A 12153-nucleotide genomic window follows, 5' to 3' on the forward strand; every position below is an offset into this window, starting at 1 on the left:
TTCACCTCTGCAAGGGGGGGGACCTATTAAGATGGTCTGCCCCTGGAGGCTACTGGATCCGGATGGTTTCCAGAGGGCTCTGGGGAGCTTTCTGACTGATATGGCTGGCTCTCCCATCGAAACACTGGTTGATCTGTAGAATGCAGAAATGATCCGGGCAGTTGACATGATTGCTCCTGAGTGCCCTCTCCTGAGTAGAGCTCATACTGTTCTGTGGTGTACTCCAGAGCTGAGAGCGATGAAACAAAATAGGAGATGGCTTGAGTACAGATGGGAAGAACTCCTAGTAGGTGCAGTCAAACCCAGATGTGTGCCTATGATAAGGTATACTCATGGGCAGTGAGGGTGGCAAAGAAACAACATTTTGCTGCCTCCATTCAATCTTCCATATGCCGCCCAGTGGAGCTTTTCAGGGTTGTCTATGGCCTATTACATGCTGGCCCTAATGACGCTGTAGACACATCTGAGGCCTGCTGTAATTCATTTGCTAGGAACTTCCAGGATAAAATCTCTTGAATCTGCCAGTACTTAGACGTCATTGTTATAGCAGGTGAATCTGGTGAGGTGTCCAGAGCGCAGCCTTGTCCAGTTTCCTTGGATGTCTTTCAGTTGATACAGCTCAAGGATGTTGACAAGGTGATTGGACTGGTTCTTGCAACCACTTCCGTATTGGATCCTTGCCCCTCTTGGCTTATAAAAACTGGCAGAAAAGGAACAGCTGGCTGGGCCAGGGAAGTGATAAATGCTTCCTAGTGAGAGGGAGTGGTCCTGGGCCACCTCAAAGAGGCGGCCGTGAGATCACTCCTAAAGAAACCCTCCCTGGACCCAGAAAATCTTAATAATTTTAAGCCAGTGGCAAATGTTCCTTTCTTGGGCAAGAATCTTGACTGGGTGGTTGCCAACCAGCTTCAAACACTCTTGGATGAGACTGATTATCTAGATTCATTTCAGTCGGGGTTCAGGCTGGATTTTGGCATGGAAACAGCTTTGGTCACCCTGTATGATGATCTATGTCAGAAGTGACAGGGGAAGTGTGACCTTGTTGATTCTCCTTGATCTCTCAGCAGCTTTTGATACCATCGACCATGGTATCCTTCTGGTCTGATTGTCTGAGCTGGGAGTGGGAGGAACTGCATTGCAGTGGTTTTGCTCCTACTCAGAGGGTTGGCTCCAGAAGGTGGTTCCTGGGCAATATTGCTCAGCCCCATGGTTTCTCCAATATAGAGTTCCACAGGGGTCAGTTTTGTCCCCCATGCTATTTAACACCTACATGAAATGATTGAGTGTGGTCATCTGGAGTTTTGGAGTACATTGTCATCAGGATGATGACACACAGCTCTATTTCTCCTTTTCATCTTCAGGTGAGGCTACGGATGTGCTAAATTGTGCCTGACTGTGACAATGGACTAGATGAGGGCTAATAATTGGAAACTCAATCCAGAAAAGACTGAGATGCTGTTAGTGGGTGGTTCTCCTGATTGGATGGAGGGTGCTCAACCTGTTCTGGATGGGGTTGCACTCCCCCTGAAGGAGCAGGTTTGTAGCTCAGGGGACCTCCTGGAGCCATCTTTGTCACTTGAGGCTCAGGGGGCCTCGGTGGCATGGAGTGCCTTCTACCAACTTTGGTTGGTGGCCCAGCTATGCCCCTATCTGGACAGGGATGGCCTGGCTTCAGTTGTCTATACTCTGGTAATCTCTAAGTTAGATTACTGCAATGCACTCTATGTGGGGCTGCCTTTGAAGATGGTTCAGAAGCTGCAGCTTGTGCAAAATGCAGCAGCTAGACTTATAACGAAGACCAGAAGGTCCGAACATATAAGATTAATTCTGGCCCACTTGCACTGGCTGCCTATAAGCTTCTGAATCCAACTCAAAGTACTGGTTTTGACCTGTGAAGCCTTACACAGCTCAGGACCACAGTACCTGACAGAACACCTCTCCTAGCATGAACTGACCCGTACACCACACTTCGCATCTAAGGCCCTCTTCCAGGAGCCTCCTCCAAGGGAGGCTCGGAGGGTGGCAACAAGGAGAAGGCCTTCTCAGTAGTGGCCCCCCATTTATGGAATAATCTCCCTGACAAGACTTGCCTGGCACCAACATTGTCATCTTTTCGGTGCGAGGTTAAAGCTGCGCTCTTCTCTCAGGCATTTGGCAGCATATAAGGAGTCTCTCTGATTGTCTCTGGCTGATTGTTTTAAATTGTTTTCAGTATATGTTGTTGTTGTGTGTCCTATTTGTTCTGTGTCATTATGTGAATGGTTTTATACTTTGCATAATATATTTTAACGGTCTTTTAATTTTTGTGAACCACCCAGAGAGGTTTGGCTGTGGGGTGGTATAGAAACATAATAAATGAAATGAAATGATAGATATTCTACCGTCAGTGAAGTGTTTAAGATCGTGGCCTCGGTAAAAAAAAAAGTTTTAATATTGTCAATAAACCGTCTAATTTTTGTATTATAGTCAGATGATACACTATGCTTCAATAATTATGCATTTTTACATGGATATTGTGTAATTTTTGGATTTCAGCCTATTTCAGATATTTAACAAATACTGAATAACTTAATTAGCATCTATAGATTTGCCATATCTCCAGTTCTAGTACAGCCTAAATATAAATTGGAGCCTATAGATTGGATCCCGACAAAGTCAGTTGCACTTAAGCGCTATTAAAATCAACTGACTTTTCACATTGAAAACAAAAGGACGCTAGTCCAATCAACTTAATTTGGATCCAACTCATTTTGTCTGACATACTTATAGTCAGGGCCAGAAATATTGGAACAAGGATAACTCTGTACACCACCACATTGAAGTTGAAAGTAAACACACCTAGATGGGAGCGAAGTCAGGACTTTCAGCTGTAATTCAAGGGGTTTGACAAAAGTGGGGCACTAACCATTCAGGAAGGACAGCCAGTGGCATACACACACACCCATCGTTGGTGACTCATAAGTAATGGAACAAACCAACATCATTTCAAACTTAAGGATCGCCTTTAATACCTGGATGAAAATCCTTTGCAGACAATGACTGCCTGAAGTCTGGAACCCATGGACATGACCAAATGCTGCGTTTCCTCCCTCGAGATGCTTTGCCAGGCCTTCACTGCAGCTGCCTTCAGCTGCTGCTTGTTTGTGGGTCTTTCTGCCTTCAGTCCTGTCTTCAGGAAGTGCAAAGCATGCCCTGTTGGGTTGAGATCAGGTGACTGACTTGGCCACTGCGGAACATCCCACTTCTTTGCCTTAAGAAACTCTTGGGTAGCTTTTGCTATATGTTTTGGGTCATTATCCATCTGCAATATGAAGCGGCGTCCTATCAGTTTGGCAGCATTCGGCTGAATCTGAGCAGAAAGTATAGCCCTATACACTTCAGAATTCATCCTGCTGCTTTTCTCAGCAGTCAGGTCATCAATAAACACCAGTGACCCGGTTCCATTGGCAGCCATACATGCCCAGGTCATAACACTGCCTCCACCATGTTTGACAGATGTTGTGGTATGCTGTTCATGAGCTGTTCCTTTCCTTCTCCATACTTTTCTCTTCCCATCATTCTGGTACAAGTTAATCTTGGTCTCACCAGTCCAAAGAATCTTATTCCAGAACTGGGCAGGCTTTTTTAGGTGTTTGCTGGCAAAGGCTAATCTGGCCTGTCTGTTCTTGAGCATTACCAGTGGTTTGCACCTTGTTGTGAAGCCTCTGTATTTACATTCATACAGCCGTCTCTTGACTGTAGATGTTGACAATGACATGCCTCCCTCCTCAAGAGCATTCTTGACCTGGCTAGATATTGTGAATGGGTTCCTCTTCACCATGAGCAGCATTCTGCAGTCATCCACTGTAGTTGTCTTCCGTGGTCTTCCAGGCCTTTTGCTGTTGCTGAGCTTGCCAGTTAATTCCTTCTTTTTCAGGATGTTCCAAACTGTTGTATTGGCCACTCCCACTGTTTTTGCTATCCCTGATGGGTTTATTTTGTTTCCTCAGCCTAGTGATGGCCTCCTTCACTCGCATGGACACCTCTTTGGACCTCATGTTGGGAGTTCCAGTGAACAGCTACCAAATGCAAATGGAACACTCAGAACCACCTCCAGGCCTTTTCTCTGCTTGATTGGTCATGGGGTACCCAGGAAACAGGCCACTGGCCATGCAGCTGCTTGTCAGCCATTCATTCCATTACTTATGACCCACCAACGATGGGTGTGTGTGTATGCCACTGGCTGTCCTTCCTGAATGGTTAGTGCCCCACTTTTGTTCAACCCTGAATGGTTAGTGCCCCACTTTTGTCAAATGTGCAGAAGGAACACATTTATTTTTCAGGTGACATCCACAAAAACTAAAATACATGCAATCTATACAAAAAGGACATACATTCCTGATTCTAGTTAGAAATCTTGCTTATTAGACTGCAAGCCTATATAAGTCAGCTCTATATGTGGCATTATTTGAAGAACTGCAGAACTACATGGACAAGCTTGAAGAGTGAATGCAGGTCATATGGAATGCTCCAAACATGTTTTTATTATCTCTGTCAGCCAGCATAAAAAAACCTAAACCCCAGCGCCAGTTTCCCTCAAATCATAACAACTGATCAAGACTGTATGTAAACACAAGATACAAAACAAAGCAACTGAGTTGGTAGCTTTGCAAATACAGTCTAGAAACAGCTAATTTCATTAACAGTGCAATCCTATGCTTGTTTACTTGGAAGTAAGTCCCAGTGTGTTCATCAGGGTTTACATCTAAGTAATTTTGTTTAGGACTGCAGCCTAAATCTAGCAGTTAACAAATGTATGATATAAACATTTTAAACCAGGGAATGATTTAAGACTTACTGTCCAGAATCTAATAAAATACTGTAAATCAGTTGCAACAATGAAAAGGCAGTATAACAGAGAATATGCCAAGAAAAGAAGGAAAAATTTGTAATTGGAGAATCCAACACAGTTGTTCACCCTAGGAGAAAATAAAAAACACAAATCACTGAAAATACACACACACACACACACACACACACACACACACACACACTTATTCTCATCTGTAACATTCCTTCATCAGCCTCCATCAGTAAAGTGAAGTCTTTATCTTCCAGCCATGCTGGATCAGACCAAGACTCCATCTAGTCCAGAATTCTGTTCACACTTTCTCTAAGCTATAGTAACTGATGAAATCCCTCTGTTTTAAGCATTAACTACTTGGTGCACAGGAATTTTGGGACAACATTACACCTGTCTTGAAAGACCTGTTGTTGTTGTTCAGTCGTGTCCGACTCTTCGTGACCCCATGGACCATAGCACACCAGGCCTTCCTGTCCTCCGCTCTCTCCCGCAGTGTGCTCACATTCATATTCATTGAATCGGTGATGCTGGTTGCCAATTGTTTTCCGGGCTCAATTCAATATTTTGTTTTTAATCTTTAAAGCCCTAAACAGCTTAGGACCTGGCTGATTATGGACTTGCTTGGGTATTAAGATCTAAAGGAGAGGCCCATTTGAGAGCACCATTACCCGCAGAGGCCCGTTTGTCAGGCATATGTGGAAGGGCTTTCTCCTGTGTTGCTCCCAAACTGTGGAATGCGCTCCCTCAAGAACTATGATTGGTTCCCAATCTGTTTTATTCAAAGAGTGTTAAGACACATCCTTGAAATCTAGCCTTTAAAATTATGTAGTTGCTTTAGGGTGCAAGGACTGCTCCAATGACGGGGCGCTCCAAATATCCGATGCTCTGCAGACAGACGCCCGGCAGACCAGAAGGAGCAATGGAGGTGATTTCGCCTCTCTGTCCTCCTTGGTTCCCTCCGCCTCCCTATACCTGTCTAGAGTGGTCACTCTGCCAGAGGCAGAACAGGGGCTGTGGAGGCCACAGGATACTGCAGTTCCCCAATATATTATCTAATCCAAACTGATGAAGTAATATCTTACTTACCAAGGGCAATGATGATCCATTTTCAAAATACACCTTAAAAAGACAAAGAATAATAATATAATTTATTCTACAGAATTTGCAGTGAAAAGTAAAGTGAAGTTTTTAATGTCAAAAAGTATTTACGCTAAACACAGGTGTAGCAATAAGCATAAGGGGTTGGATTTAGACCACATTAGTCATACTTAGGTCCAACAAAAATCCATGTAGAAGTCAAGTTTGTCACGTTAAGTACAACTTACTTGGTCTAAGTCCAGCCCAATGGGCCTGGTTGCACATCACGACAGCCCGCTGTGGCTTAATTTACTTGTGGGAGCTGTTGTCTCATGGCAGGCACCTGTGAGCACCCATCTTGCCTTGGCTTGTCATATTGTGCAAACCCAGGTGGCACAGGTTGTTCTGAGGGTTAGACAACCCTCAACCCTAACACAAGCCATGGGTTATTTTAGGGTTGTCTAACCCACAAACAACCCCTGCTTTCTGGGTTCGCATGACATGACAAGCCATGGCAAACTGGGTGCCCATGGGCGCCTGGCACAATGCAACAGCCCATGTGACTAAATTAAGCCAGTGGGCTGTTGTGTTGTGGGAACCAGGTCATCGTATTGGGAGCAACATCTCTGAACCCCACCATCATCTAAACTGGCAACTTAATTCTTGCTTGGGCTGACTTGGATGCTACTCATATTACAGTTTCCATTCTTTGAAGCGGGACTTCTATTTCGCCCCTTACACTGAGATCTTTGGAGTCATGAGTTCATCTGAATCTTGCTGCAAGCGAGATCTGTAAGCCCCCGCTTCAGACACTACAGCCAAAGTAGGGGATGAGATGTACACTCCACTAAAGCTTCTGAAATCCCTGTAAATAACCAATGTCTAAATCAACCTTCCGAATAATACCATTTGTGGCAAAAATGGGATAAAAATTCATTTAATTTTGAAAGCTGCAACTCTGAATAATTGAGGGGATAGAAATAAATCACTGCTACACAACAGTTAAGCTTGACTTTTCCCCCTTCATGTTAAATGATTAATGTGATATAACACTGAAATTCCATATGGTTGCTCTTTCTCCGCAAGAAAAACCTTTATAAGGCATAGGTGAGTGCACTCATGCTTTAAGATATGCGAAAATGTGACACAGGAAGGATAATGCATGTGTCTGTTTCCAAGAGAAAATCTCCACTGATTAGAACATTCGTTCAAATGTTGTATGAATTCACTCCAGAACAGAAGAATTGTCCTTCCCTCAATATAGTCATAGGACAGATATGTACATCAGTCTCTTCTAAAAGTACCATGTAGAAGTTGATTATGAATAGCCTATGGCAAATGAAATATTCCAAAATATTGAGGATACAATTTTCCAAACAGTTACTCAAGTTTAAGTCCTGATGAGATCAGTGGGTCATTCAAACATGTAAATGATAGCAGGATTGCATCAACAGAGAACAAATCTCTGTTTTAGACTGATAATAAACACAATATATATGTATATATATAATGTATTCAGTAATCCATGCAGGTACTTTCATTATTTACTTTCTTTAGCAAAAGCAGAAAATGTAATGAATTCTACTTAGCCTTGCAATATTTGCTCCTTACTTATCACAGACAGAGCAGTGATGGCAACGGTCTGGTTTTACAAGTTGGCATCTATCACAGTATCTGATTGCTGTAAAGACAGAAAAAGACTTCTGTTTAACATTAGTGCTGACTTGTACACATTTTTAGATATTACTACTCTGCTGGTCCCAGACTGAAGGAAAAATTAGGTAGTAACAGTATCACCCCCACCACACCAATAGTTCTGCCAAGACTCTCATGTTTCTTGTTCAGGAAAGGAAAAAAATGTCCTTAGTGTAATGTCTTCTCAGAAGTAAACCCTGGTGAATTCAATGGGACTTATTACCTGACACAATCAATTGTGTCTGTCAACTTTTTGGCAGGAACTAAATCTAGGTATGCCCCAGGTTCCCTATGCAGAATGATTCCACTCGTGTGCTACCTCTGCCATACATATTTTAGAATGCTAAATATAAAATGAAACTGAAGAGCCCACTAATTTCAAAATTAGTCTCAGAGGTGTTACTTGACTTAAGGCACAATCCTATGGAGATAGCCATCAACCTCTGAACTTGGAGGCCATTGACTATCCAATGCAGGGCAGCTGGAGCTCAGAAGTGATCCTTGTCTCCGTTGCTCCAGCTGCCCTACGTTTTTGGCTAGACAGGCAATTTCACCTGTCTAGCCAAGGAGCTTTGGAGTGGTATGAAGGGAGGCCAGGACGTGCATAGGAAGCTGTGTAATGAGGCTTCTGCGGTCTCCTCCCCTCCCCCGGGACTGCCTCCTTTCCCCTGTCTCCGTGCTCTGTTTCTGAGCACAGAAAAGTACCTGGCACGGAGAGAACCATGCCAGCTACGAAGGGGGCAGGGGAGGGGGCGGGGAGCCCTGTTTCTGACTTCAGTTCCCAGAAACCGAAAATCTTGTGGCCTTCTAAACAGTGTCTAGTGGCCATAGGATTGCTCCCTCTGTTATTAAACAACTGTAACCTAGGTAGGGATGCTTTAGAAATTCAGTCTGTGCAAATTCCAATATGAACTGACTTCCCAGACTAATGTGATCAGAGTTTAGATATCCACTGGCTTTCACACTTCCCAATTATTCTGATGCAGTTCTTGGCCCAAAAATAAGAACATAAGAAGAGTCATGCTGGATCAGACCAAGGGTCCATCTAGGCCAGCATTCTGTTCACACGGTGTCCAACCAGCTGTTGTCTGGAAACCCACAAGCAGGGCATGAGCACAACAGCACCCTCCCACCTATGTTCCCCAGCAACATAGGCTCACTGCCTCTGGTACTGGAGGTAGCACATAGACATCAAGACGAGTAGTCATTGATAGCGTTTTCCTCCAGAAATTTGCCCAACTCCCCTTTAAAGCCATCCAAATGGGTGGCCATCCCTACATCCTGTAGTAGTGAATTCCATATTTATTTATTTTATTTATTTATTAAATTTATTAATCGCCCATCTGGCTGGTCACCCAGCCACTCTGGGCGATGTAAAACAATAAAAACAGTTTATACAATAAAATTCAACATTAAAAACATCACATTTCTAAAATTACCCTAGCCCACCCCAAATGCCTGCTTGAACAACCATGTTTTTAATGTGTGGCGGAAGATCATTAAAGAGGGGGCATGGCGGAGTTCCCTAGGGAGGGAGTTCCACAGAGTGGGGGCCACAACAGAGAAGGCCCTCTCCCTCGTCCTCACCAGCCTAGCTGTCCTGGCTGACGGGACAGAGAGAAGGCCATCCGAGGCTGATCTTGTTGAGCGGCCTGTCTGGTGTTGCTGGAGGCGCTCCTTGAGATAGGCTGGGCCAGAACCGTTTAGGGTTTTAAAGGTCAAAACCAACACCTTGAATTTGGCCCGGAAAACAACTGGTGGCCAGTGCAGCTCCTTCAGCACTGGAGTGACGTGATCTCGCCGGCGGTGGCCTTTAATCAGGCCGCCGCCGCGTTCTGTACCAGCTGCAGCTTCCGAACCGTCTTCAAGGGTAATCCCACGTAGAGCGCATTACAGTAGTCTAAACGAGAGGAGACCAGGGCATGTACTACCGATGGGAGCAGATGGTCGGGAAGGTAGGGGCGCAGCCGCTGTATCAGATGGAGTTGGTACAGCGCTGTCCGGGCAGTCCAGCTCACAGCTGACACCTGAGCCTCCATGGACAGCTGTGAGTCTAAGATGACCCCTAAGCTGCGGACCTGGTCTTTCAAGGGTAACCATACCCCATTCAACACCAGGTCAGCATCCCCCAAACGCCTCTTGTCTCCCACCAAAAGTACCTCGGTCTTGTCAGGGTTCAGCTTCAGCTTGTTCCTCCCCATCCAGCCACTCACCATCTCCAGACATATGGACAGGGATTCTACAGCCAACCTTGGTGAAGGTTTGAATGAGAGGTAGAGCTGCTTGTCATCCGCATACTGATGACACTGCACCCCAAACCTCCTGATGTTAGCCCCCAGCAGCTTCACATAGATGTTAAATAGCATCGGGGAGAGGATGGAACCCTGTAGCACCCCACAAGTGAGCGGCCACGGGTCCGAAACCTCCTCTCCCAGTGCTACCCTCTGGTACCTGCCAGAGACGAAGGACCAGAACCACCATAATACAGTGTCTCCAATGCCCAACCCCTCCAGGCGGTCCAGGAGGATACCATGGTCAACGGTATCGAAAGCCGCTGAGAGGTCAAGGAGAACAAGGAAGGAGCATTCACCCCTATCCAGAGCCCTCCTCATATCATTCACCAAGGCGACCAAGGCCGTTTCTGTCCCATGCCCAGGTCTGAAGCCCAACTGCAATGGATTTAGATAATCGGCTTCTTCCAAGTGTGCCTTCAACTGCATCACCACCACTCGCTCAATCACCTTGCCCAAAAGAGGCAGATTCGAGATTGGGCGAAAGTTGTTCAGAATTTGGGGATCCAAGGAGGGCTTTTTTAAAAGTGGTCTTATCACTGCCTCCTTGAGGGCTGATGGCATCACTCCCTCCTCAAGGGAGGCATTCACCACCACCTTGATCCCCTCACCCAGCCTCTCTCTGCAGCTCATAATGAGCCAAGATGGGCAAGGATCAAGTAAGCAGGTGGTCGGCCTTACAGACGAAAGCACCTTGTCCACTTCATCAGAAGGAAGAAGCTGGAACCAATCCCACAAAACCGGTGTGCCACAGACCGCTTCCTGCTCACTAACTGTATCCACAGCGCACGGAATAACACTCCTAATCCGATCAATTTTATCCGCAAAGTGCCTTGCCAAGGCCTCACAGGAGGCCTTAGAATGCTCCAGCGGTTCCGGAGCCACTGGACTGACCAGGCTCCGGACCACTTGGAACAGCCTCCTGGGACAGCACTCTGCGGACGCAATAGAGGCAGCATAATATTCCTTTTTTGCTGCCTTCACCGCCACGTGATAGTTTAACTATGCACTGTGTGATGAAGTACTTCCTTTTAAATGTTTCAATACACTTTAAAATGCATATTTCAATCTGTGAAAGTATTTTAGAAATTTATATTTTGAGAGAAACAACACTGAAAAATACATATTTGAATGTATTTTTGTGTGAATTATTGCATACATGGGATGCAACAGATTTAAGAGTGAACACATGCACAAATGACATGGACCAGAAAATAATAATGATAATGATAATAATTTATATTCCGTTCTATACCAGAAACATACAACACAATTATATAAACAAAGTCAGTAATTACATATTAAATAAACTGCCATTCGAAATTTTTAACTACTTACAACCAATCAATTAAGACAACCAACCAATTTGAAACCCAATTACAAACCGCTTGTTTCTCACTCCATACACAACGCCTGCGGCTCTGATTCGAACAAGTAAGTTTTCCAGCCTCGTTTAAATTTGTCCTCCTCTGGTTCCATATGGAGGTATAAAGGGAGAGAATTCCACAATCGTGGGGCAAGATGAGAAAATGCCCAGAGCCTAGAGTTTGCCACCTTAGTCCAAGGAACCACCAAGAGCCCAGAATCTGCAGACCAAGTTCTCCTAAGAGGAGCATGCCATGCAACCAACTCTGCCAAATAACTGGGAAGGGAAAGAAGCAGGGCCTTAAAAGTAAAGACAAGAAGTTTAGAATGTACCCTTGCCCCGACAGGCAACCAGTGCAATGACCTGCAATAATGGGAAACATGGGAATAATGGGGCAAATCTAATACAGCACTGTTCTGTACTAGAATAAGAGGACGGGGTGAAGAAGAAGGAAGAGCCACCAGAAGACTATTACAGTAATCCAGGCAGTAAACAACCAAGGCATGGACAAGAAGCCCTGCCATCTCAGGGGTCAGGAAACAGCAGATCCGGCGGATGTTCACAAGATGAAAACTATATACCTGGCTGTCACATTCACAAAGGAGCGAAGTGACAGCTGATCATCTACCAGAACCCCGAGATCCATGACCTCTGGGACGGGAGTCACCTGACAGCCCAGGAGGAGAAGGGGAGAAACACTCAAGGGACGGGCAGGATGATCAGGATGAAAAGCCAAGCCTTCTGTCTTGTCTATATTCAACTTTAAGTGATGGGAGGACATCCACGACGAGATGTCTAAATGGCAACTCATCCAGGAAGTACAAACGTCAATATTAAGCTAAGAATAAAATTAGTACATCTGAGTATTTTCAACATAAATA

At 44.9% G+C, this 12153-nt stretch overlaps 1 protein-coding gene across 3 annotated transcripts in view; it reads right to left on the bottom strand.

Annotated features, from left to right (window-relative positions):
* Positions 1-12153, bottom strand: part of ZDHHC2 (zDHHC palmitoyltransferase 2) — a 56720-nt gene that overhangs the window by 16854 nt on the left and 27713 nt on the right. For all 3 annotated transcript variants that reach the window (XM_084856679.1, XM_084856677.1, XM_084856680.1), the window contains 3 exons: positions 7532-7601; positions 5930-5962; positions 4838-4958 (listed from right to left, as the gene is read on the bottom strand). In XM_084856679.1, coding sequence (XP_084712805.1) covers positions 4838-4958; positions 5930-5962; positions 7532-7601 — 224 coding nt within the window. The remainder of the gene's footprint in view (positions 1-4837; positions 4959-5929; positions 5963-7531; positions 7602-12153) is intronic.

The sequence above is a fragment of the Heloderma suspectum genome, chromosome 5, assembly GCF_057233095.1.
Source record: "Heloderma suspectum isolate Gila_16-S chromosome 5, 16-S_ref, whole genome shotgun sequence".
Classification (NCBI taxonomy): Eukaryota; Metazoa; Chordata; class Lepidosauria; order Squamata; family Helodermatidae; genus Heloderma; species Heloderma suspectum.